The sequence below is a fragment of the Tilletiopsis washingtonensis genome (assembly GCF_003144115.1).
Source record: "Tilletiopsis washingtonensis strain MCA 4186 unplaced genomic scaffold FA09scaffold_29, whole genome shotgun sequence".
Classification (NCBI taxonomy): Eukaryota; Fungi; Basidiomycota; class Exobasidiomycetes; order Entylomatales; genus Tilletiopsis; species Tilletiopsis washingtonensis.
In genome coordinates this window covers 63,748-88,306 of record NW_020312026.1, presented here as the reverse complement: position 1 = coordinate 88,306, position 24,559 = coordinate 63,748, and the positions used below count along the sequence as shown (strand labels likewise).

At 67.8% G+C, this 24,559-nt stretch overlaps 8 protein-coding genes across 8 annotated transcripts; 4 read left to right on the top strand and 4 right to left on the bottom strand.

Annotated features, from left to right (window-relative positions):
• Positions 1-188: 188 nt before the first annotated feature.
• FA09DRAFT_332850 (cysteine proteinase) lies at positions 189-3,396 on the top strand. Its single transcript, XM_025743623.1, has 6 exons — positions 189-422; positions 994-1,025; positions 1,090-1,202; positions 1,280-1,434; positions 1,493-1,898; positions 1,961-3,396. The coding sequence occupies exons 1-6, from the start codon at positions 290-292 to the stop codon at positions 3,069-3,071; spliced, it is 1,950 nt and encodes a 649-aa protein (XP_025594829.1). The 5' UTR covers positions 189-289; the 3' UTR covers positions 3,072-3,396.
• On the bottom strand, positions 3,373-6,140 carry FA09DRAFT_332849 (BRF1-domain-containing protein). The gene is made up of 5 exons (XM_025743622.1): positions 5,804-6,140; positions 5,618-5,695; positions 5,325-5,563; positions 4,124-5,269; positions 3,373-4,065 (listed from the first exon to the last, which is right to left on the bottom strand). The coding sequence occupies exons 1-5, from the start codon at positions 5,982-5,984 to the stop codon at positions 3,520-3,522; spliced, it is 2,190 nt and encodes a 729-aa protein (XP_025594828.1). The 5' UTR covers positions 5,985-6,140; the 3' UTR covers positions 3,373-3,519.
• Positions 6,141-6,428: 288 nt separating this feature from the next.
• Positions 6,429-8,045, top strand: FA09DRAFT_341910 (hypothetical protein; the record flags this gene model as incomplete). The annotated part of the gene is made up of 1 exon (XM_025744507.1): positions 6,429-8,045. The coding sequence occupies one exon, from the start codon at positions 6,429-6,431 to the stop codon at positions 8,043-8,045; it is 1,617 nt and encodes a 538-aa protein (XP_025594827.1).
• A 217-nt stretch (positions 8,046-8,262) lies between these two features.
• Positions 8,263-11,884, bottom strand: FA09DRAFT_332848 (BRO1-domain-containing protein). The gene is made up of 5 exons (XM_025743621.1): positions 11,819-11,884; positions 11,605-11,765; positions 11,467-11,548; positions 10,961-11,414; positions 8,263-10,882 (listed from the first exon to the last, which is right to left on the bottom strand). Exons 1-5 carry the CDS (start codon positions 11,842-11,844, stop codon positions 8,282-8,284), a joined length of 3,324 nt encoding a protein of 1,107 aa, XP_025594826.1. The 5' UTR covers positions 11,845-11,884; the 3' UTR covers positions 8,263-8,281.
• A 233-nt stretch (positions 11,885-12,117) lies between these two features.
• Positions 12,118-15,223, bottom strand: FA09DRAFT_332847 (AAA-domain-containing protein). Its single transcript, XM_025743620.1, has 9 exons — positions 14,636-15,223; positions 14,207-14,578; positions 13,662-14,147; positions 13,063-13,610; positions 12,915-13,004; positions 12,715-12,864; positions 12,510-12,656; positions 12,364-12,450; positions 12,118-12,297 (listed from the first exon to the last, which is right to left on the bottom strand). The coding sequence occupies exons 1-9, from the start codon at positions 15,183-15,185 to the stop codon at positions 12,196-12,198; spliced, it is 2,532 nt and encodes an 843-aa protein (XP_025594825.1). The 5' UTR covers positions 15,186-15,223; the 3' UTR covers positions 12,118-12,195.
• A 193-nt stretch (positions 15,224-15,416) lies between these two features.
• On the top strand, positions 15,417-17,058 carry FA09DRAFT_313438 (putative ubiquitin-conjugating enzyme E2). The gene is made up of 8 exons (XM_025740731.1): positions 15,417-15,625; positions 15,685-15,707; positions 15,774-15,854; positions 15,921-16,028; positions 16,091-16,125; positions 16,209-16,286; positions 16,694-16,804; positions 16,868-17,058. The coding sequence occupies exons 1-8, from the start codon at positions 15,594-15,596 to the stop codon at positions 16,910-16,912; spliced, it is 513 nt and encodes a 170-aa protein (XP_025594824.1). The 5' UTR covers positions 15,417-15,593; the 3' UTR covers positions 16,913-17,058.
• A 354-nt stretch (positions 17,059-17,412) lies between these two features.
• Positions 17,413-20,311, bottom strand: FA09DRAFT_344610 (putative Serine/threonine-protein kinase gad8). Its single transcript, XM_025744656.1, has 10 exons — positions 20,083-20,311; positions 19,583-20,021; positions 19,146-19,332; positions 19,002-19,079; positions 18,880-18,948; positions 18,496-18,821; positions 18,302-18,405; positions 17,880-18,247; positions 17,738-17,821; positions 17,413-17,676 (listed from the first exon to the last, which is right to left on the bottom strand). The coding sequence occupies exons 1-10, from the start codon at positions 20,102-20,104 to the stop codon at positions 17,596-17,598; spliced, it is 1,758 nt and encodes a 585-aa protein (XP_025594823.1). The 5' UTR covers positions 20,105-20,311; the 3' UTR covers positions 17,413-17,595.
• Positions 20,312-21,456: 1,145 nt separating this feature from the next.
• Positions 21,457-22,586, top strand: FA09DRAFT_332846 (hypothetical protein). The gene is made up of 2 exons (XM_025743619.1): positions 21,457-21,830; positions 21,927-22,586. Exons 1-2 carry the CDS (start codon positions 21,649-21,651, stop codon positions 22,324-22,326), a joined length of 582 nt encoding a protein of 193 aa, XP_025594822.1. The 5' UTR covers positions 21,457-21,648; the 3' UTR covers positions 22,327-22,586.
• The last annotated feature ends 1,973 nt before the right edge of the window (positions 22,587-24,559 follow it).

Genomic DNA, 24,559 nt, shown 5'->3' with positions numbered 1-24,559 from the left:
TGCGGCGCGCTGCTGCGGGCGTGCATGAGAACTCGCGCTCTCGCTGACTGCCTGCCTCTGCGTGCTGCTGCGCTGGCGGCCGGCCTGCGGCTGCAGCTGATGCATGGCTGCTGCGGTGCGCCCGCGCCGAGGGGAGGCGGCTGCGCTTCGCCCGGACGCAGCTGCGCCTCGTCTCCTCCTCCTCCATCCCTGTGTCCTTCGCGCCTCACCTTGCTCGTCCTCATCGCTCTCTCGGGGACGCAGTGCGGCTTGCCTTCATCCCCTCGCAAGCTGCTCTGCTAGCCCTTCCATGCCGCCCAAGAAGCGGCACGGCGCTGCTGCTGCTGCTGCCGCGGCCTCGGCGGGCGGCAGCAGCAGCAGCAGCGCCGCAGGCGGCAGCACGCTCAATCGCAGACAGCCGCGCGCTGGACGCGGCGGCAACGGTGAGTCGAGGGCGCGCGCGCGCGCGCGCGTCACGCGACTGGCGCGCACCGCACGAGCGAGAGGCAGAGCTGGGGCCGAGGAGGCTGAGGCTGGCGTCCGGGGCAGCTGCATCGGCCTGTGCCGCTGTTGCGACGAGGCGAGCGGGCGGCGGAGGGGGCGGCGCGGCGCAGAGACGGCGAATTTGCCCTCCACGTTGCTGCCAAATGCGCGCGCACGCGACAGGCCGCGCGCGGCGCAAGGCCCGGCGCGCGTGCGCGTGCACCGCAGCAGTGCCGGCCTGGCCCACAGTAGGGAGAGCTCTGCTGGCTGCTGCACCACACTCGCACGTGTGGAGAGCGCAGCGCACAGCCATGCTCGGCGCAGCGACTTGCGCGATGGAGGATCGCAGCACAGGCGGCGCGACGATGAGCGCGCAGCGGGCCCTGCGCGCGCCGCGCCCGAGTCCCGGCCTCTGCGCCCCCCGTCCGCACTCCATCGCGCGCGCTGGCCATCACGCTGCGCTCGCACGGCAGCCGCGAGCGGGGCAAGACAACGGACGAGCAGCATACTGACGCTGTCTCACTCCTGCAGGCGATCGTGTGACGCGCTCCAGCAAGGCAAAGGTGAGGCCGGCAGCCGCGGTCGAGGTGCGGTCCGCTGCAGCGCTGACCCTGCTCCACCCCGCAGCTCACCAACGGCCTCGAAGACCCAGCGCAAGTGGAGAAAGAGCTCAACGCCCAGCTGCGCGCCATGAACCTCTACGCCGCCAACACCATGGGCGACGGCAACTGTCTCTTCCGGTGCGTGCTGGCTGCTCGGCGCGAGGCACAGAGAGCTTTCCCCCCCTCCAGGCTCACACGCGTCACGTCGCTTGCAGTGCTCTGTCCGATCAGTTCTATGGCCACCCGGGCTTCCACGCCATGCTGCGCGACGGCGTGTGCAACTACCTCTCAGACAAGCCCGAGAAGTTTGCGGGCTTTGTAGATGTCGAGAAGCCGTTTGACGAGTATGTGCGGTCGATGCGCCAGAACGGTGAGTTGGGACTCGCCCAGTGTGCGCCCGCAGAAGTCACCGCTCACACGCCGAGCAGGCACGTACGGCGGCCATCTCGAGCTCTCTGCCTTTGCGCAGCTCTACCAGAAGGAGATCAAGATCATGCAGCCGGGACTGGTGTACATCGTCTCGCCCGTCGACGACACCGAGGCGCCGAGCACGCGAGCTGAAAGAGAACGGCGCGAGCTAGAGCGCAAGCAGCTGCAGATGACGCTGCGGCCCGAACAAGAGGCGCCAGGCCCTTCGGCCAGGGAACAACGACGGGCTATGCGAGAACGCAAGGCGAGCAGGGGAGCTGCTGATCTGGCTCCGCGCATCTCAACGACGGGCAGTGCAAGCGCCTCTACTTCGACAGCCGCCGGCGCGAGCAGCTCGCTGCAGCCTGCTGCAGCCGAGGGCTTGGAGAACGCTAGGCCAGAGGCATGGGGCCCGCTCTACATTGCGTGAGTCCTTGCTCTACGCTTCCCGATCTGGGCATCTTCTGCTCACGCCAGCTGCTCTGCAGCTATCACAACTGGGAGCACTACAGCTCGATCCGCAACATCGACGGCCCGCACTCTGGGCTGCCTCGCATTCGCGAGCGAGGCGTGGCATCGAGCGGAGGCGCATCGAGCGCCGCGGTCGAGGAGGAGACGGAGCCGACCGAGGAAGAGGCATTGCTCATCAGTAGCACGGGCAACGAGCTCTCTCTGCCGTTGGCGCGCTTCCTCATCCGGCAGAACGGCGGATGGGAACTGGCGCTGCAGGCCTGGCAGGCTAGCCAGTTCGGCGAAGGTCTAGACGTCGACGCTATCGACGCAGAGGTTCAGGCGGCAGGCGACGCCGAGGTGGTCTACACGGGCGAGCGAGCTTTCCCATCGTCGCCGTCGTCGCATCTCGAAGTGGTGAACAAGTGGCGCGGCGTGCGAGGAGGCAGTCCTTCTTCAGAGACGGCATTCAGCAGTAATGCCGACGCAGCCAGCGTCGATGCTTCAACTACAGCGACGACTGCCGTCGGCGAGGAGTCAAGTGCAGAGTCGATGGGCCTTAAGGTGCAGAGCATCGCTGCGTCGAGTCTCGCCGAATTGCACACTGCACCTGGCACACCGCTCTCCTCGAGTCCGGGCCCACGCCCGAAGCGTGCGGCAAGCAAGGCGCCGCTGAGCGACGGCCGCGACGTGAAGCGCCGCAGCCGCAGTCGCAGTCCGACTGTGAAGCCGGAGGAGCACGAGCCTCGCAGCAGCGGCGCAAGCGTGACGAGCTCGGGCACGGGCAGCAGCGCGGGCGCAAAGGCCTCCGATGCGCTGTCGCGTCTCAGCGTGGCGCCCGGTGCCGACGAGGCCTCCGTGTCATCCGCAGCGCCCTCGCCGCCGGCGCCGTCGCTTCGTCGTGGCCCGGGTCGCCCTCGCAAGGATGGCCAGTTGCCCGGCTCGGTACCGCCGCCGCCTGGCGCGCCGCCGAGCGCCAAGCAGCTGCGTCTGGAAGCTGCCTCGAAGCGCAAGCTGCGCACCAACGCCGAACGCATCCGTCGCGCCGAGGCGCGCGAGCAGGCGAGCCAGGCCAAGCGAGGCAACTCGAAGAAGGACGACGAGGAGAAGAAGGCGAGCGGCCCGAACATCGTCGAGCTGCACATCTAGAGCCGTCTTTCTTCACGTCAAAGAGCACGCCACCTCTGGTGCTACTACCTTACGACCATCACGCGCCTCCCCTCTCCGTCTCCCGTCACGCCGTATTTATTGCGCAGGCCCTCCTCCATCTTGCGAGGGGCCTGTCGCACGTCACTCGTCTCCACGGTGCTCTCGTCTCCCACCTCCTCCACGCGCCCACTCAGCACCTCCGTCAACGCCTCTCTCTGCTCTCCTCCTTCCTCTCTCTCCTCAGCACGTCCCAAGCCACATGCTCCTGTCTCTTGCCCGCCGCCGCATCTGTACACCCCAGTCATTGAGAAGCTTTCGGCCAAGCTGAGAGACGTCGGCTCGAGATTAGCGGGTGGCGTAGAGATACAGGACGAGGGCGGTGAGACGGTGACACGAGAAGAGAGAGGGAAAGAGGAGAGGAGAAGGGGAGCGCTCATCGTCGAGCTCATCAGTAGCCAGCGTCCTGGTATCCGTCGTCGCCGTCATCCTCCGCCTGAGCGCCACGCATGCGGCGCATCTCAGCGAGCGGGTCGTCTGCGTCTGCCTCGGGGCCGGGCGATGTGCGCGTCGAGAGGGCCTCCTCGCCGGCGCTGCTCATGGCGTCGCCCGTGGCGCTGCCGCGCGACTGCGAGCGAGCCTTTGAGGCCTTGTGCTTGCGCATCGCCCGGCTCTCCTGTCGCCGCGACGGGTGGCTCGACGGCAGCTGGCCCTCGGCCTCTTCCACGACTTCCATCTCGCTCTCGTCGGCATCGGACTGGAAGTAGCCGCGCACGCCGCCGAGGTCCTCGCCGTCGCTGGCCTCGTCTGCATGGCCGCGCTTGCGACTGCGTCGGCTGCCCGTCGCCTGCTTGATCTCCTCCTCGTTCTTGAAGATGTCGCCCAGCGCGTCGTAGTTGATCTTGCGACTGAACTGCTTCTTCTTCATCATCTGCTTCGTCGACTCGGCAGCCGAGACGGCGGCCGTCGACGAGTCGCGCGGCGCCTTGCGCTTGCGCTGCAGCGACGAATGCAAGGTCAGCACATGCGCCGGCAGCCGAGTCGAGGTCACTCACGTTCGGAGCACGCTTTGGCTGGATGCCCATCTTGATGTCGGCCTCCATCTTGAGCTGGCGCTCCAGGCTGAGCTCGAGGTAGTCCTTGTTGAACTCCATCCAGACGCGCTCCTTGATGCGTGCCTCCTCCGGCGTGAGGATGAAGTTGTCCAGCTCCGCCTCGTCGAGGCCCGCCAACTCGTCGACTGCAGGCACACTGGGGCCGCGCTTGTACACGCGCGCGCCCTCGTCCCGAGTCGGAGCACCGTCGCGAGCAACAGAGTGACGTTCTTGTTGCATCTGCGACTCGCTCTGCTTGATGCGACTCGGCCCCGCCTCGTTGTCCGCCGGTGGCTCAGGCGAAGCGCGTCCGACATCACCAGCACGCGCACGTGCCTGCCGAGCCTCCTCCTCGCGATTCAGCTCGCCGTCGAGCTCGCGCGCCACGTCCTCGTCGAGATGGCGCATGATCTCGTTCTCAGTCGCCGTGTCTGCCAGCGCATCGATGGCAGGATCGAGCCTCGGCGGCGGGCTCTGCTCCTTCGCGACGGCCTTTCCTTTGCCCTTGCCGTTCGGCGATCCGGCGGCGCTGTCCTCCTCCGCGTCGGAGTCTTCCTCGTCGGTGGTCGGATCATCGAGAGCGTCTTCTGCGTTCACGGCGTCGAGGTCATCATCGTCATCCGCATACTCCATCTTGGCACGCTTGCGCCCCTTGAGACGCGCCGTCTTCTTCGGCAGCTTGGAGCGCACGAAGGCCGGCGGCTCCGTCTCCTCCTCGAGCCAGATGGTGCTGAAGTCCTCGACGCTCAGGTTGGCCGTCGGCGTGCGCGCGAACTCCTGCAGACGCGTGCGCAGCGTCTGGTCGGCGATCTTGACGACCTGCACGATCTCGGTGATGGAGCGACGGAAGTGGTTCATGCGGGCAGCGAGCAGCAAGCACGCGCCACAGATGCCGGCTGGCCGACGGCCCTCGATCAGCCAGTCCTTCTTGAAGCGCTTGACCAGGCGTGTCGCATCGGCAGCCACCTTGCTCGTGGCGTCTCCGAAGTCGAGCATCGAGGCGAAGCGCGAGATGTAGATGCAGGGATCCATCACCGGCACCTTCTTCTGGAAGCCGAGACAGCGCACCAGGCGTAGATACGAGCGGCCGAGGATGAAGACGTTGATCTGGAGGGAGCGTCAGTCAGCGCTCGACGCCTTGCATAGCCTCGAGCGTACTCACTTGCAGCGCGTCGGCGAAGTCGATGAGCATGTGGTTCGTCTTCTGCATACGGCACGCCAGGTACAGGCACGCCGCCTGCGAGTACTCGCTGCGGCGGCCGAGGACAAAGTTGGCCGGCTGCTCGCCGTCGTCCTTGATGGTGCCGCCGCCGATGGCCAGCTGGAACAGCCGCGTGCCGATGTCGGCGACGATGGAGGGCACAGACTTGGCCGTAGCCAGAGCACGGATGCCTCGTTGTGCTGTGCCGGCATGTCAGCCTCAGCGCGACATGTCTGCGTGCACGCGACTCTCACCGTTGGCAATGGTCATGGCGCGGGACTCTCCTGTGCCGCCCGAGCGGAAGCCGCCAGGCCCTTGCGTTCTCGCACCGCCTGTTGGTGGAGCGTCAGTCAGAAGAGCTGCGCGAAGTGCCGTGCATCCCTGCCAAGCGAGACGCTCTCGCACAACTTGTTGTCCAGACACGTGCTGCTGCCACTCACGCGAGTCGTTGGCCACGTAGCTGCCCTGCACGACGGCGCCGCCGCTGCCCGTCTCGCCAAAGGTGATGTCCGAGACGATCTGCGACTCCTCGAGCACGCAGCCGCAGTCGGCGCAGGTGACGGCATTGTCGTAGTGCTCGGTGTTCGAGCTGCCGCACTGCGGACACTGGACGCCGGGCATGCTGGGCACGCCAAGGTGGTGAGGCGCAGCGAGGTGCCGCTGCTGGTGACGAGGACGCGGGCTGGGCTGAGGGCACGCGCCCGGAGAGCGACAAGCCGAGCGCTGCTGTGTGCTGCAGCAGGGGTCGAGAGGAAAGGAGGACGTGGTCAGGAGGCTGGGGCCGAGAGGCTGGCGCAGCCTCAAATTCAGGGCCAGGCCGAGGCACACGCGACTTTCACCCGCGGATCTCGCCCGCTGTATTCGCACCCTGCCGCGATTAAGACGGAAAGCACGCGTCGATTACAGATTCCCGGCGCCGACTACAGCTGCACCCCACGCCGCGGCGCCGCCGAGCGCCGCTGCTGATGATGGCCGTGCATGCCGGGCGTGCCGCTTCCTCTCTGTCACCACATCATCTCGCTGCGCTCCCCCGAGCAGCTCCCTCGCACCCCTCCTCTGTCGGCCATGCCGCCGCGCCCGCGTCCGCGCGCCCGCGTGCTGACGGCCAACAGCGCCGCCAGCGCCGCCGGCAGCCCGCCGCCCGACCTCGGCCTGTTCGAGCCCATCTCCACCGGCTCGTCGGCCAGCACGAGCCAGAGCGTCGTGCTTGCCTCGTCGTGGCAGCAGCCGAACGGCGCTGCAGCCGAGGGCAGTCGTGCGCGCGCACGCGTGCCGTCGCCCATCAACCTCATCTCCTCGCCGGCGGCCTCTTCTTCCGCCGGCCCGTCCGCCAGTCCAGAGTCGAGCGCGCAGAGCGGCATGCGCGGCAGCACGTCCATGTCGCCCGAGCACTCCGGCACCATCTCCACTTTCCGGGCGCTCGGCTCGCCTGTCAAGGCGTCAGCGCCGCGCCGTCCCACGTCGCAGGCCGCAGCTCGCGAGGCGGCGCGCAAGCAGCGTCTGGCAGAGGCGGCGGAGCGCGAGGCGGCGCAGGACGACTTCTTCACGAAGCGCCGTAAGAAGGTCGTGCCTGTCGTCGCTAGCGACGAAAGCCAGCCGAGCAACCGCGGCGAGGAGACGGCCTCGAGCGCCTCTGATGATGGAGACAGCTCCCCGCGCCGAAAGAAGAAGAAGAAGACGGCGTACACGCTGCCGAGCTGGGCCAAGCACGGTGCGCCGCCTCGCGCTCTCAGTCCGTCAGAGGAGGAGGAGGAGGATCTCGACGGCGACACGACCGTGCGTGCGACCGCTCGTCATCGTCGCCGAACGCAGCGTGCGCGTGTCAGCGGCTCTCTCACTCCGCCGCCGGCGGGCGACCGCGAGATGCTCGAGCAAGCTCGGCGCATCATCAGCGACCAGCTCACGATCAAGAGCGTCGACGCGGCGCCCTCTTCTCCGCGTGCCGCGCGTCTTCGCAGCATCACGCCCTCTCGTCGCGCTCTCGGCGATGACTCGGACGGCGTCGCAGATGAAGCCGCTCCACGCGTGCTCGAGCCTGATCTGGCGCTTCTCTACCGCGGCCCGCAGGCCGCCGAGATCCGGCGTCGCGCGGAGGAAGAGGAGCAGCGCCGACAGGCGAGGCGTCGCGCAAGGCCCGCCAAGATCGCCGCGGCCGCCGCTCCGGCAGCCAGAGCGCCGGCGCTGGCGCCGGCCACATCGTCCGACTCTGACGAGGTCGAGTTTCTGCCGGCGCCGCCGCCGCCGCAGCCGCAGCGGCGCCGCAGCGCCTCTACTGCGCGTGCGCGTGCGCCTCAAGCAGACGAGGAGCGTGCACCTCGAGCAGACGAGGACGACTTCGAGATCGTCGGCGTCGCACCTTCGCAGCGAGTTGCCGCCGCCGCCGCCGCCGTCGCCGCCGCCGCATCGTCTTCGCAGCAAGTTGCCGCTGCCGCCGCATCGTCGCAGAACGTCGAGCACATCAGCATCACGCTCCGCGGCGGCTGCGAGGGCAAGTTGGAGCTGCCCGTGCGCGTCAAGCCGACGACGACGATTGGCACGCTTCTCGATCACGCGCTGAAGACGTGGAGCGAGCAGAAGCAACGTCGCGCGCGCATTCTCTACGACGGCGAGACTCTTGCTCGCACCGAGACAATCAGCGGCGCGGGCATCGAGGAGGACGAGTACCTCGAGGTGCGCTGGTAGCGCACCGCGGCGCGCGCGCTCGAGAAGCGGCTGGCTGCCGCCGCTGCTGCGCGCTTCCACTCTTCCCGCTCGCTCCATTCCCACTCCCTTCCTGTCCTTCTGACCTCGCCTGTAGCACTCAGCTAGTCTCGCCTCTCCTGCGTCACCTTCTCACCTCCTGTATTCGGCTCTTCGCAAGCGTCACCAATCATATCCCAGCGCGAAGACGAGCGCGCAAAGCTGCATTGCGACGAGGGCTAGTATGCCGGACGCGGCGGCCAGCCGCCGCCGTACGGCTGCTGCTGTCCTGGCGGCGGCGGCGGCGGCGGCGCACCGTACTGCTGGCCGTAGCCGTGCTGCTGCTGCTGAGGCGGCGGCGGCGGCGGAGGTGCAGCGCCGTAGCCGCCGTATGGGCTCTGCGGCGGCGGCGGAGCCGGGCCGTACGACGGGTAGCCGCCGCTCGCCTGACGCTGCTGCGGCGGCGGAGGAGGCGCCTGCCCGTACTGCGACTGCCCGTACTGCGATGGCGGAGGCGGCGGCGGAGCTTGGCTGTACGACTGCGAGTGGCCGTTCCACTGTGGCGGCGGCGGAGGCAGCGAAGGAGTGCGAGATAGCTGCTGCTGAGATGGAGGCGGACTCATATAGCCTCCGTGCTGCGGCGGTGGCGGTGGAGGTGCTGCGCTGCCGTAGCCTCGAGGAGGCGCAGGACTCGAATAGCCGCCGGGACTGGCGTAGCTCGACGGCGCAGTCGTGGGTGGCCGCGAGGCGCTCGATGACGAGAAGGCTTCGAAGGAGCTCAGAGAGTCGTAGGGCGATGCTGCTGGCGGCGCAGGAGCGCTCGAGTAAGACGGCTGCGTTGCAGGTGGCGGCGGCGCCCAGCTGTTGCCGCTTGCTTGAGGCGAGAGTGCAGACGTGGGCAGCGGCGGCGGCGCCGCCGGCGTCGAGTACATCGAGCGAGGCGGAGCTGGTGCGCCGTATGCGCTCTGCGATGGCGGCGGCGGCGGAGCTCGGCCGCCTCCCATGCTCATGCTGGCGAACGACGACTCGAAGCTATCTTGACGCTGCGGCGGCTGCTGCGACGCAGAGTCTCTGCCCTTCTCCTCCCACTCGGCCTCGGCGCGTAGCCGCTCGCGCTCCGATGTACGATCCTCGACGAAGCCGCGCACGCTGCGCCGCAGCTCTGCCGCGACCTCCTCGAGCTCCTCGTAGAACTTGCTGGCCTTGGCCACGCCGGCGCGAGCTTGAGCGTGCGCCTCCTTGGCGTCGCGCAGCCGATCGACGAGCGCCTTGCGAGCACGATTGCGCTTATCCCACTCGCCGTTGATGCGAACGCCAGCTGCGCCTTCGCCGATCTCCTTCCAGGCACGCGCCAGTTCAGTGAGCACGCGCTCTTGCTCCGCCTGGCCTCGTGAGAGGCGTGTCTGGTGCGACTTGAACTTCTCCAGCTCCTGCGCAAAGAGATGGTGCTGTGCCTCTGGCGGCGCTCGGCGGTTGAGAATGAGCAGGTGGGAAATATCGTCCGTCTGGATCTTGGCGCGCAGATCAGCGAGCGTGTCGGCACGATCCTTCTTGATCTTGTGCAGCGCGGCAAGATGTCCTTCAATAGCCGAGACGTTGTTCCGCAGCGCTGCAAGGTCGGCGTCGGACGAGTGCTCGTCGTCCTCGGAGAGGTCGAGCAGACCGCCGTTCTGTGTGCCGCTGCCCGATGCTGAGGCGACGGCCTGGGCAAAGGCCGCTTCGAGGCCGTCTCGGCCGCCGAGGAGAATCTGGATGCCTTCCCGTGCCTGCGCCCAGATGTGTCGCAGTCGCTCGTCGTTTGCGCTGGCCTGCTCGAGCGCCTCGCGATGCGACTTGGCGTCGGCGCGCCAGGCACGCGTGACTGTACCAGCCGGCTCCTGCTTCCACGCGGCGCCGAAGCGGACTCTGAGCTTCTCGCACTCTGCGTTGTCCGTGTTGAGCGCAGCGATGGCCTCGTCGAGATCTCTGCGCGCCTGTTCTCGCCTTGCATCGATGCGACGCAACGCTCCTTCGACGCCGCCTTCGCCGAGACCCTCTGCGCCTCGACTGCCGCCGCCGCGCTGCTCCTCCTCAGCCCATGCGCGCACCTCTCTTCCCGGATCGGTGAGCGAGTCGATGGCCGACTGCGAGAGGCCGCCGGAGCCGACGTTGCGGAAGCGCACCAGCGCGCCAGGCATGCCCATGTACTCGAGCGCCGCGGCGAGCTCGCCGTCGGCCAGGTCGACACGTTCCGCCTCGCCGCGCGCCACACTCGCCTTCTCCTCGCTGTACATGCTCGCCGCCTCGTGCACGCCAAGCGGCACGAGACGCGAGAAGAGGTCGTTGCTCGCCAGGCCACTGGCGCCTCCGCCACCGGCTGCGCCGGCCGAGGGCGCACCGATCAGCTTCTGCACGTCGGGACTGGCGTAGATCTCCTGGATCGAGATGGGCGTCGCAGCGACGATGGGCTCGATGGTCGGCAGCTGGCTCTCCGACGGGAGAATGTCGTGGTAGATGAGGTCGTTGTCCTTGACCGCCACGTTCTTGCGGCCCGTCACGAGCGCCAGATGCGTGGCAGTGAGGACAGTCATCATGGACGCCGCATCGCTCGGCAGGCCGTTCGACGTGCTGCCGCTGCCGCCGGCCGGCGATGCAGGCGGCGAGTCGAGCGTCGCAGCGAGTGATGCACCCCAGGCGCTCGATGCGAGGCCGTTGCCAAAGACGGTCGCGAGCTTCTGCGCCTCCTTCGCCAGCGTCTCCGAGAGCGTCAGACGCACGAGGCACGCGCCGTGGTTGTTCGCCGCTGCGTCTGCCAGCGCCCTGTAGTACTGTGCGCTGGATGCAAAGTACTTGGCCTTGCACTAGCGGCAGAGCTGGGGTCAGACGTGCTGCAGAGCGCAGCCTTGCCTTGCAATCATCGGCCAGCGCAGGGTACTCACAGCCACGAGCGATGCCCAGCTCTTGTTCATGATGCCCTTGCCAACCCAGTCCTTTGCATCCTTCTCCAGCTTGGCATAGCGGTCTGCCGCGCTGGCAGCCAGCTTGGCACTGAGGCTGTTGCCCTTGCCCTCGCCGACCGTCTTCTCCCAGAGCACCTCGTGTGCCTGGGCGATCATGAGGTCGATGAGCCAGCGCACGACGTCTTTGGACATGTCCGTCGAGGGCGCGTGCAGGAAGTTGTCGTTGATGTAGGAGAGCATGCCGGCCGACTGGCGCAGCGAGAGGAACGAGAGCTTGAGCCCGTCGGACGTCGATGTGTCGGCATTGGCAGACGAGAGGCGCGACGAGCGCGAGGCCAGCGAGGAGAGTGTCGCGGCGATGTTGAAGATGATCGAGGCCTTCTCGTAGGCGAGCGAGTGCTGCGAGATGGGCTTGGAGGTGAAGGCGTCCTTCCTGCAGCGAGCGGTCAGCGCGGCGTGGGGTGCTGGGCGAGGGCACGACGCACCATGGAAAGGGCACTCGCAGCTCTGGGAAGCGCAGCTCGAGCATCTCGAGCATGTGAAACCACTTGTAGAGCAGGTCGCGCGCTGCAGAGCAGGCATGAGCGGGGCGGCGCAGAGTGACGCGTGCTGCCCGCACGCACCTGTGGCATCGCTGCCTGCGCCGCGCACGGCGTCCTGGCGCGCGCGGTTGAGCGCGCTGAGGGCCTCGGCGTGCTGCTTGGGGTCCTCGCCGTAGCTGGAGCGGATGAGGGCGGCGACGGGCGTGGCCAGATCCACCTCGTCCGTCTGCTTGACGGGCACGCTGCAGGGCCGGCAGTGAGTCACATGTCCGGGGCCGTTTGCGTGCCGACTCACGAGATGAGCGGCGACTGGGCCGACATGCTGGGCACCGGGCAGCGGGGTGGGGAGAGGGAGGCGTGGTGGAAGGAGCGGATGGCGCGCGCAGCTCGCGCCGAGGGTCTGCATCGGCCGCTGCGGCTGCGCGCCCGCGCACGGGGCGCACGTACGGCCGCGGGTGAGATCGCCTCGCCGCGGCGCGGCGCGCCTCGGCGCCGGAGATTCGCGGCGCTGCCTGTGCCCCACGCCGAGACCGCGCTGCCCATGCACGCTTTCGCTGCACAGCTGGGCAACGGCAAACACACACCTCTATGTGCGCTCACTGACACCTTCGGCTGAGAATGCCATGCCGCCGGACCACGCATGCCGCACCGGCAATCCTGGCGACAGAAGCATCATATTGTCTGGTCGCGCCAGGCGGTGAAGGCCATGAGCATGCCCGGCGTGATGCGCCGACGCACAGCGCGCGCAGCCGCAAGAAGGTGTGCATGCGAGACCTGCGAGCCGAGGGGGGTCAGCAACGACGGAGTCACGCAGATCTCTCAGGCACAGGCACGACGCACATGCGTAGCGTCGAGGCTCTCGTTGAGCGCGCGCATGCCTGCGTCCTGGCACACCGACACGACCTCGGCGCCGGAGCAGCCTTGTGTCTGGCAGGCGGACAAGCGTCAGCGAGCGCGCAGCTGCGTGGACATGCAAGGGCACGCACCATGTCGGCAATGGCGTCGAGGTCGACATCGGACCCCAGGGCCATGTCGCGCGTGCGCAGCGTGAGAATCTGCCGACGGGCAAGCGTGTCGGGCGGGCCGACGTAGAGCAGACGATCCAAACGGCCTGGCCGCAGCAGAGCCGGGTCCTGCAGCGCGAAGTTGTCAGCCGATGCCAGACGCAAGCTTCTGCGAGATGGAACGCACGATGATCTCTGGCCGGTTGGTGGCCGCAACGACGAGCACGCTGTCGAGCGTCTCGACGCCGTCCATCTCGTTGAGGAGCGTCGCGATCACGCCGTCAGAGACACTGCCGCCTGACCCACTGCGCGTCGAGGTGAGCGCATCGATCTCGTCCTGAAGCAAAGGAGTCAGCAGAATGCTTCGTGCAGTACTCGCACACTCACGAAGAAGATGATGGCTGGAGATGCGGCGCGAGCGCGTGTGAAGACATCTCGCAGCGCCCGCTCGGATTCGCCGACGAACTTGTTGTACAGCTGCGAGGAGAACAGCGATCAGCTCGGGCGCCGCAGAGCAAGACATCTCAGCACGCACCTCTGGCCCCTTGACAGCGACGAAGTTGAGCCCGCTCTCCGACGCGATGGCTCGCGCAATGAGTGTCTTGCTACACCCCGGCGGGCCATAGAGCAGCACGCCCGTCGGAGGCCGCACGCCAAGCCGCTTCAATGCCGGCGCATGCTTGAGAGGCCACTCGACGCACTCGCGCACACGGGCCAATGTCTCTGCGCCGCCAGAGGCGATGTCGCTCCAGCGCACCTTTGGCAGCTCCTGGAAGAGCTCGCGCATGGCGCTCGGCCGCACTCGCGTGCGTGCCTGCGCAAAGTCGGCGGCACTGATGCGTGACTCGGCAGGCGCAGAGCTGAGGGAGAGCCCGGAGAAGCTCGAGGCTAGTCCGTCGGCAGACCTCACGTTGCGAGCTAGGGCAGCCATGCCCGCCTCGCGCACGAGTGACGCCAGATCGGCTCCGACAAAGCCGTGCGTGCCCGTCGCCAGCATCTCCAGCTCGTCGTCCTGCATCGAGTGCGGCACCGAGCGCAGCAGCACCTGCAGGATCTCCAATCTGGCAGGAGCAGTCGGGATGCCTGACGACGGCTGTTAGCAGCGCTCGCACAGCGAGCGGACGATGCGCTCACCAATCTCGATCTCTCGGTCCAGACGTCCAGGTCTCCGCAGGGCGGGGTCGAGCGCATTCGGTCGATTGGTCGCAGCAATGACGACGACGCGCCCGGGCAGTGGGGGCTCAGACTCGTCCTCGCCTGCGCCGCGACGCGGGCCTGCCTCGACCTCGCCCAGGCCGTCCATGAGCGTGAGGAGCGTGGCGACGACTCGCCTCTCCACCTCGCCGGCTCCCTCTGAGCCAGCACCGGCCTCTCTGCGTGGCGCAAGCGCGTCGATCTCGTCGATGATGATCACAGCCGGCGCGTGCTTCTGTGCCTTGGCGAAGAGCGCTCGCAGCCGCGCCTCAGTCCGGCCATGCAGCGACGAGGACAGTGAGGGCCCTGAGAGATGGAAGATGGAGGAGCTGGCCACGCCGCACGACCTGGCGCATGCAGATGCCAGGGTTGTCTTGCCGGTGCCGGGCGGGCCGTAGAGCAGAACGCCTCGCGGCGGTCGCAGACCTGCGGAGCAAATCACCTTTGAGCTACGGCGACGTCTGGCTAGAGCACAAGTCGCTCACCATATGCAGTGAAGACCTCCGGCCGCCGCAGCGGCAGCTCCACCAGGCTCTTGAGCTCCTTGATCGCGCCGCCTAGCCCACCCAGAGTCTGGTACGCCTCTGCATCTGCTGCAGATGCGACCTTGCCGGCGTCTGCCTTGCTCTGGTAGCTCTCCTTGCTGCGGCTGCCGAGCTTGACCTGAAACTGCGTGCCGCGATCGATGGCGATGACGCAGCGAGCAACATCAAGGGCATGGCTTCGAAGAGCCTTCGACGGAGCGGACGCAAGGCTAGACGGACTCGCAGGCAGCATGCCCGTGACACGCAGCAGATACGTCTCGTCGAGAAGGCTGACCTGCAGTAGCTGGCCGGGCAGCACGTCGCCTTGCTCCACTACAGTGACCAGCTCATGAGCCGAGCTGAGCGAGGCGAAGTGCACACTGCACTCACCTAGAGACTCTCTGGCCCTCACAGCGAGCAGCTCGCAGAGCTCTTCATCTGCAGCGCCTGCATCGGCGCCCTGCTGAGGCAGCAGCTCGAGCTGCAGCTCCTTGCGCCGCTGCTGCGTCTCGGTCACGCCAGCCTCGGACCTCAGAGCGTCGAGCGACCACATACAGGCGCGGGTCTCTGTCGCTCTCGCACTGCCGTCTGGCAGTGCGACGCCCTCCTGCGCAAGTCCCGGCGATGGCCAGATGTGGCCGAGGACTGGGCGCGGAGGAGCCGATGCGCCTGGCTGCAGGAGGAGGAGGAGAACCGGGTCGTGGGTGCGCAGAGAATGCGCACGCAGCGTGCTCGGGTGTACCTGGATGTACGACGATGCGGTGAGGGACGTAGGCGCAGCGAGGAGAGGCAGCGGTGCCGACGGATCCACAGCCGGGGAAGGCGGCGCTGCGGCTGGCGCAGGCGAAGCGCTGGACGAGCGGGCGGGCGAGCTGCTGCTTTTGGACGCGGCCGCAGCGGCCGCAGCGGCCATCTGCGACGGCCGTGGAGGAAGCGGCATGGTGCACAGGCGCCAGCCGGGCAACAGAGGAGATGGTGGGCAGAAGGCAGGCTGCCTCGCGAAGGAGCAGGTGCAGGCGAGGCAGATCTTCGCCTCGCGCCGAGTGGAGGCTGCAGTCGGGCACTACAACACGTCGGCGCCCAATACAACCAGCGCGTCGAAAGAGTAGTCGCGCCGCCCGCTGCACCCTGGCGGTGCCCGTGCGCCGCCGCCGCATCTCTCCTGTCCTGCACTCATCATCCTTCTCCGCTCTCCTTCCATCACCCCACACCGCTCCGCCGGCGAGCCCGCACCACTGCACACTCGCACTCCACACACAGCACCGCAGAAGCTCCTCGCCGCAGAGCCGCTCGTCGCTTCCGCACCCCCCCTGCGCCCGCCGCTGCGCCACCTCTCTCTTCGGCAACCATGAGCTCGGGCAATGCGCTGCTGCTCAAGCGGTAAGCCCGAGAGCCGGTCTCGCTCATGCGAAGCGCCGCTGACCTCTCTTGACCCACAGTCAGCTCACTGAGCTGCGGAAACGTGCGTTGCCGCGCTACTTCTCCCTTGCGCTCGAAGCAGCTGCTGACGCACGCCGCTCTCCTTCAGGCCCAGTCGACGGCTTCAGTGCGGGCCTCAAGGATGACGACAACCTGTACGAGTGGGAGATCATGATCATCGGCCCGAACGGTGAGTGGCGCACGGGGAGTTCGCCCCTCGAGTGCCCGGCTGACGCCCTGCGCTCCATGCTGGCAGACACGCTCTACGAGGGTGGCTTCCTGCGTGCCGAGCTCGTCTTTCCGCCCGAGTACCCGCTGCTGCCGCCGAAGATGAAGTTCATCACGCCCATGTGGCACCCCAACGGTGAGTCTGCGTGCGATCGGAGCTACTCCGCAGGCGGCAGCTCACACAGCGCGCCTCTGCAGTCTACGCCGACGGCAACGTGTGCATCTCCATTCTGGTGCGTGGCGTGCACGCCTTTCGCTGCGGCCGGGCGATCGCTCAGCGCGCAAGCACCGCTCACGCCGCTTCCTTGCCTTGCAGCATGCTCCGGGAACGGACGAGTACGGCTACGAAGATGCGGGAGAGCGCTGGATGCCTGTGCACACGGTCGAGAGCATCGTGAGTCGAGTCTGGCGGAGTGGCGGCTGGCTGGTCTGGTGGATTTGATGCGCAGAAGGGAGAGCAGGAGGATGTGCAGGATGGATCGCATGGTGGAAGCCTGGAAGGGTGTGGGATACGAGCTTGAGCCCCATTGAGCTCCATTGATGCGTGTCAGAGCGCGGGCTGCCCTCGGCTCGCAAAGAGCACGTCAAAGGCGGCCGGCAGCCCAGTGGCGGCACGAAGTGAGCAGCGAGTTTGCAGCTTGTCGGCGATGGCACGACGCAGAACTGGTGCAAAGCAGGGCAGCGAGCCTGAACTCGTGCAGGCCGAGCGGCTGCTCTGCGATGCTCGACTACGACCTGCACATTCCTTTTTCGAGCAGATGCGGCCATGAGAAGCATTCCACTGACAGTTCTGCCCTGCAGCTCATCTCTGTCATCAGTCTTCTGTCAATGGACACGCCCAGCACCGACTCGCCTGCGAACATCGACGCGGCGAAGCAGGTCCGCGACGACATCAAGGGCTACCGCAAGAAGGTCAGTGCCGCTCCTTTCCACAGACGCATCGCATGAGAGCTCACGCCAGTCATTTCCTCGCAGGTGCGCCAGCTCGTGCGGCAATCTGCAGAAGAGGCATACGACTAGTTGTGCACCTTGCTCGCACACCCACCTGTCTCTCTCTCTCTCTCTCTCGCGACTTTCAGCCATCTCGCTTTACGCGCGCGCGCAACACTCTGCCAGGCCTTGCAGCAGATGCGCTCTCCCCACTGTCACAGCACGTTCCCGCTGCGCTTCCGTTCCTGGCCTTTCTGTAACACCACCCATCAAATCGAATCACCCATCACTCAGCTGCACGGCGCCGAGAAGCCGTTCTTGCTCCTACTCTCGGAACATGCACTCGCTGTGTGGAGGGCATGGATGGCAGTGCGAAGGAGAGTGCTCTCTCTTGGCACGCGGCTTCTTCGAGCGGCCCGAGCGCGGTGGCCTGTCGTGGGTCTCCGTTCGCAAGGCCAGCTGACTCTCGGCGGGAGTTGCTCTGCTGCGGACGACACAGACTGTCTCGCCTCCATACGGCAGGCTGCTCGAGCTGGCAGAGCGGCTAGGCACCGACGACGCAGCGATGTGAAGATGAATTGTGTGATGGAGGGGTAAAGAGTTCTTGTGTACGAGACGTGGACGCGCGGACAGGACGGGGTGAGAGGCAGATCAGAAAGGAGAGTGTGTCACGGGGCTCGAGAGGTGAGAAGAGGGAGACAGGCAGCCACAGAGACGATCGCCCGGCACAGCGCTGGTGCGGCACTGGCGGCAATCCGTCCAGAGTGCGCCCCTCAGTCGCGCAGAGACTCGCTCATCTCGCCGCGGCCGTTCCACGAGAAGCCGGAGAACTGGTTCTGCACCGTGGCGCTCAGCTGCAGAGGCACGACGTCAGCACGATGCAGGAGGCACAGACGCCGCGTCGCGATGACGCACCATGTGGCTGTCGTCCACGACCGAGTCGACGGCGGGCTCGTTGGTGAACTCCGGGTCGAAGTTGCTCGTGTCGATGGCAGAGGCCTGGCGCAGCGAGGTGTCAGAGCGCAGCACAGCGCACGAGCAAGAGAGCCACACTCACGACGCTCGGCTTGAACGGCGGCTGCACCTTTTTGGCGAGCAGCATGCTCCAGTTGATGTGCTTTGCGAAGAAGGGGTGCGCCTTGATGTCGGCGGCGCCGTTGGGGCCGCTGCCCAGACGCTGTGCCGGGTCGCGGTTGAGGAGCAGCGTGAGGAGCGCACGGGCGTCCGAGTGCACCTCGTCGCCGAAGCGCAGCGGGTCCTGCAGGATCTTGCGGTACATCTCGTTGACGTCCTCCGAGTAGAAAGGCGGCAGGCCCGTCAGCATCTCGTACAGCAGCACACCCAGCGTCCACCAGTCGACGGCACGCGTGTAGCCGTGGCCCAGCAGCAGCTCGGGCGCGAGGTACTCGGGCGTGCCGCAGAATGCTGCGCAGAAGAGTCAGCCGATCTGTATCACCTGCGAGGCGCAAAGCTACGCACTGTTTGTCGTCTCCGAGTCGCCCATGTTGACCTTGCACAGGCCGAAGTCGCACAGCGCAATGTGCCCAGTGTAGTCGAGCAGGATGTTCTCGGGCTTCAGGTCACTGCGAGCCAGGTGGATGCGTCAGCCGCGAGGCTGAGACACGAGCACTTCGGGCGGCTTCCAGCTTGACGACAGCGGCACTGCTGCTCACCGGTAGATGACGTTGAAGCCGTGCAGGTGCTCCAACGCGCAGAGCAGCTCGGCCGCATAGAAGCGCGCACGCTCCTCCGAGAAGCGGCCCTCGCGCTGCAGGTGGTGGAACAGCTCGCCGCCGTTGACGAAGGCGAGCACGAGGTAGAGCTTGTCGGGGCTCTGGAAGCTGAACTTGAGCGGCACGATGAACGGGTTGTTCACCTGCGCCAGCACCGTCCGCTCGGCCAGCGTGTGCGTCACCTCGGAGCGCGAGACGATGTGCGCCTTGCGCAGCGTCTTAAGCGCGTAAATGCGCGATGTGTCGCGCTTGCGCACTTGCATCACCTGCAGAGCCAGAGATGTCAGGCGGCAGCGACGGCGGGTGTACGCGCTGCGAGCTCACCTTGCCGAAGCTGCCCTTGCCGATGACCTTGAGCAGGTCGAATGCGTCCATGGTGAGCGACGAGGGCGTCTGTGGAGCGAGGTCAGTGCATGCTGCAGCTGCGGGGCTGGCTCGGCACTGACGTGGTCGCTCTGGTACGAGACGTGCACGTGGATCTGGCCCGAGCCGCCGCTGACGGGGTACCACTCGTCCGTCGTGCGCTGCGAGTCGCGGTCAGCTTGCGAATACGGCGTGCGGCAGCGGCAGCAGTAGCACGGGCCACTCACCTGATTGTCAAAGTCGGGCACCCACTTGACGCCGCCGAGGTAGATGTCGCTGACGCCCATCACATCGTCTCCCTGCCCGTCCTTGGCGTCTGCGTTGCCCGAGCCGCCAGCGCCGCCACCGGCGCGGGGCCCGTCGCCCGAGCGCAAGTAGCACTGCAGCGAGATCTCCGAGTTGCGCGACACATCGCTATGCGGCGGCAGGGTCCAAGATCAGTGCGTGAAGGGCAGACGCATGGGAGCCAGGAAGCGGCCCGAGCGTGCCCTGCGAGGCGGCGCGTGCGTGCATGCAGCTTACGCCGCGCCAGCAGCCCATCGCTCGGCACTCGCGGCAGCGACGTCCGACGACGTAGGCCCGACTCATTGCCAGCTCGTCGCACTGTCGCATCTGCACCCTGCGCAACAAGCGACTGCGCGCCTCACCCGGCGTCCAGACTCACAAGTGCGCCTTGTACATCCACGTCGGGCCCTGCAGATCGCCGCCCACGGCGTCGATGAGCACCTCGTTTCTGTCGAACTCGAGCACGAGATACGGCAGCCACCAGGCCTGTCTCCGCTGCAGGCTTGCGCGGTTGCCTGCGCCGCTGCCGGCCAGCGAGCCCATCTGGCCCGAGGCATCGGCGGTGAGCGCACGGGCGATCGTCGGCGGCACGGGCACGCCGCTGGGCAGCGAGAGGCCACGCGCATCGATGACGCGGATCGCGAGCATGCCGGAGCGCGAGATGGGCGCGCCCGTCGACGAGGCCAGCGGGTTGCCCGCCGACGAGGAGCTCGAGGCCGTGGCGGGAGTGGGCGTGGCGGAGCGGTCGATGGAGGCGCCGCCAGGCGTGCCCGTCGACATCGACGGCGAGCGGCCGCCGAGCGCGCCCTCCTTGAGCTCTGCCAAGGGTGTGAGCCAGCGCAAATGCGGCGACGGCAGGCGTGGCCAGGCAGCACTCACTCTTGCCGAGCTTCCACGACATGGCTGCGGCCGCGGGTCGGCGGACGGCCGAGGCGGAGCGAGACGGAGCGGCGCTCGAGCAAGCAAGGTGCGCCAGGCAGGCGGGTGCGGCGGCGTGAGGTGCGCCGAGGAAGCGAGCGTCGAGTGCCGTGCGGCTGTGCGAGGCAGCAAGGTGGAGTGGGGTGGAGCGAGAGGGAGGCCGATGGGAGCGAGAGGGACGGGACAGCTCGGGCGAGTGCGCGGCGGAGAGCGGCCTCGGCGATGCGGCACGGCCACCGTGCACGCCGCCGGCGGGCGACAGCGAGGCCTGCTCTGGCAGCGGCACGCCAGCAGAGGGCGCGAGGCCGCCGGCTTGCGCGGGCAGAGCCTCTGCTGCTGCTGGGCCTGGGTGCGAGACTGCTCTGATGCCGACGCGCCGCGGCCAACGCCGTGCAGCACGCGCCGCATGTGCATCCGGGCACGCCGCCTGTGTGTGCTGCGCGCTGTCTGCGCACACGCCGCCTCGCCCGCTTCCGGCGCCGCTCCGCAGCGCAGGTGCCTCGCGCTGCGCCGCACCCGTCTTGGCTAGCGTGGAGGGCGCAATCGGGCGGCGCAAGGCACACAGCGTGGGAGCGGCGCTGCGCCGCGGGCGTGCCTGCCCCTTTCGGCTGTCATCTTCGCCGCCGTCCGCTCTGGCCCCATCACGCACCGCTTGCTCGGCACGGCACCGCACGCTCGACGTTGGTCGAATCTCTTGCGAGTGCTTGAGGAGATGTGCAGTTGGACGACCTGCGGCAGGTGCGTGACTCTCGCGTCGGACGGCGCGTGCTGGGCGTGTGCGAGGCAGCTGCGCGTCGTGCAGCGCTGCATGCGCGCCCTCGCCCTCGCCCGCCGCTGCGCTGCGCCGGCGCCGCCTTGCTGCGGCAGGAACGCACGCCGTCGAGTCATCGAGCTCTGCTGCGCACGCCGCGATGCCGAGTACTCAAATGCCGAGCGGCGCAAAGGAAGCGTGCTCAGTCCGCATGCCGGCGCGGCTCATGCGGCACCGTCGGCATGTCGGACGCCAGCGCAAGGGTGTGCTGCGCCGCTGCGACGCGTCCGCTGGGCCATCCCGAGCACCTCTCGACGCGAGGCGGCTGTGCCAAACGCTCGCATCGCCTGCTGCGCCGGTGCCGCAGCGCTGATCGCATCCGCAGCACTGGCTGCTGCTGCGCGATGCCGCAGCACCGGACTGCGATCGCTCTGCGCTCCATCTGCGTCCTTGGCGAGTTCGGCTGCGAAGCGTGGCTGAGACGCGCCGCTCGCATGCGGCAGCGAGCACGCTCGCGAGAGGTCTGCGCCAGAGGTCAAAAGGCGAGCGTGCTGCTCAGGAATCGTACACCCTTCAGCTCAGTATGTCCAGCTCACCTCACAAGCACTCGCCCTCACGCTCGTCGCCGCTGTCCTCGGAGCAGCAGATCGACGCTGCCAGAGAGGAGCCCGAGCGCCCCTCGAAGCAGCGCCGCGATAGCCAGTCGTTTTTGCGCGATGCGCTGTGGATCTGACGCTGCGCTCTGGACAGCTGCATGATGTGCCTCTCCACCCAGCATGCGACTCATCAGCCGCAGCCTGCCTCACACTCGCAGAGCCCGCCTTACCCGTGCAGCGGTCGGCACCGAATCCGCGCACGAGGAGGCGAGGCGGGGCTCCCATGAGGCCGTCTTCGATTCCTGCGTGCAAGACATCACTGCATCGGCGCGGAGCATCGCTAATTCGGTCAAGCTGCTTCGGTGAGTCGAGTATTCGACGAAGCAGCCGACGGCAAAGAGGCCGCTGGGCCGATGATGATCAGCAGCACCCTGACGCGGCGTGCGGCCGACACACAGCGCAGCCTGGCAGCAAAAAGTCGCAGAGCTGCGCGACGTCAAGGACGAGCTAGAGCGCACGAAGCGCGAGCTCAACGAGAAGGTCCAGGCCGTCGCCGAGGCCGAGACCAGCGCGCACAAGGCTCTCGCCGAGCTCAAGACCGCCCAACTCGAGGCTCAACGCAGCAGCACGGCGCTTGCTGTGAGTGCCGTGGCGGTGCGGCATCCCCACCAGACGCTGCCCAAGACCAAGGTGTCCAAGGAGGCGCGCAAGAAGGTGCTTAAACGCCTCGGCCTCGAGGACGCCTTTCAGGCCGTCCAGAAGCAGATCGAGAGCAACCTGGCAGAGCTTGAGGCGACTCGAGTCCGACGGCGCACAGCCGATGCCGCCATGGCCGCAGTCCCGCCGACGATGCGTTAGCCTTCCGCCTCGCCGCACACCATGCGGCATATTGAGCCTCGCCGCCACCGACGATGCAGCATATCAGAGACGCAGCACAGCATCAGCTGCAGGCAGGAGGATGCAGAGCGCAGCCGCAACCAGCAGCAGCGCCACCCCTGCACCCTGCAGCTGCAGCTGCTGCTGCTGTGAGGCTGCAGACGAAGACACGAGTGCTTCGAACTCGACGAAGCCCATCTCTCCTACCTCGTCCGCCCCGCCTGCGCGATCACTTGTCTCAGCCGTCCAATGCATTCGTTTGTCCACCCCTGCTCGGCCCGCCGCTGCAACGGCGGAGCGGCCTGCGGCGCCGAGCGCCATGGTTGGTGTCGCCTGAGGCTGCCGCTGCGCTGCTACTGCGCTCTGGAGAGTGCGACGAGTGCGACGAGGCGGTGCAGCAGCATGCAGGCGAGCCGTTGGGCGCGCCGCGTCGGCAGCGGGTGAGGACGCGACACGTCGGGCCGCGTCAGCGCCGGGCTCGCTCGAGGCAGGGGCGGCCGCGCGCCGCAGAGGCTAAAAGCTCGTCGCACGCGCCCGATCAGGCAGCGTTCCATCCACCACTCTCACCACAACACGCCCCCCCTCTGCACACACGCCGCAACGCCCGCAGCGCCGCGCCGCCGCTGCACTGCGGCTGCGCTGCGCCCAGGCCGCTCTGCAGCGATGCCGCCGCTCCGCCGCTGCTCGCTGCTGCGCCCCAGCCGCTCTGCAGCGATGGCGCCGCTCCCCACCCGCTCGCTGCGGCCGCCTCTCTTAAGACAGCGTGTCCGGGCCCCTGGCTCTCTCGCTCTCCACCTGCTCCATCTACGTGCGACCCCCCCTCCCCCCCGCCTTCCTCGCGTCCGCTCTCGCTCTATCGCGTCCGCTCTCGCTTCCTCGCATCCGCTCCCCTCGACCCCTCTTCTCTGACATGCTGCCGAAGCGCTCCCTCTCGCGTGAGTTAGCGCGTCGCCGCGCCGGCGCGCAGCATTCAGCCACTAGACTGACACGTCCCCGCAGCCGCCGCCTCGTCGCCACCGGCGTCGACGCCCAAGCGCGCCCGCACAGCTTTGGCAGGGCCGTCGCTCTCGTCTCGCGCTGCAGGCAAGCAGCGGCAGCGCTCGGCCAGCGCCGTCGCCGTCTGCGTCAACGTCAACGTCGGCTCGATGAGCAACGGCAACAACATCAACACGACCGTCGGCGACACGACCAACACCACGCTTCTGCGCCTCACTGCCGAGGCTACTGCGGCTCAGATCCGTTTGGAGGCAGAGCGCCGCAAGAACGAGCGACTGTACGAGTCCTTCAGGTGAGCTGTGCGACGCACTCGCGCCCCAAGGCCCCTCCGCCTGCCCTTGGGCGCGAAGCCGACCTTGTGTCCCCGAGGCCTCTCCGCCCATCCCCGTGTGGTGGGCGCGAAGCCGATCTTGAATCCCCGAGGCCACTCCGCCGTACCCTTGGGCGCGAAGCCGATCTTGAGTCCCCGAGGCCTCTCCGCCCATCCCCGTGTGGTGCGCGCGAAGCCGATCTTGAATCCCCGAGGCCGCTCCGCCGTACCCTTGGGCGCGAAGCCGATCTTGAGTCCCCGAGGCCCCTCCGTCCGGCGTCGTGTGCTGGGCGCGACGCCGACCTTGTGTCCCCGACGCCCGATTGCAGCCTCAACTCATACTGACCCCCCTCACGCCCCAGAGAGGAGCGTCGCAAGAACGGTCGCTTCAGGACGGAGGCGACGGACCTACGCCGCGACCTCGATCTCGTACGCAGCGACCTCGCTCTCGTACGCCGCGAGCTCGTCGGAGCGCAGCTGGCCCTCGCTGGGGCCCAGCAGACCATCCGCGCTTACGAGAGCGTGGCCAGCCACAACGTCGGCTCGCAGCGCAGCACCGGCCTGCGCCGCGACGACCTCGACCAGTCGCACCGTCGCGACCACCCTCGCGACCACCCTCGCGACCACCCTCGCGACCTCGACGAGTCGCGCCGTCACGACCTCGACGAGTCGCGCCGTCACGACGTCGACGGGCCCCACCCTCGCGACCACCCTCGCGACCTCGAGGAGCCCTACCGTCGCGATCACCGTCGCGAGCACCACGAGCCGCAGGGTCGCGACCACCGTCGCGACCCCGACGAGCTGCGGCGCCGCGACCAGCACCACCGCGACATCGGCCCGCGCCGCAACGTCGGCGCGCGCGACATGCGCCGTGACGACCGCGACGAGCCGTCGCACCCCAACGTCGGC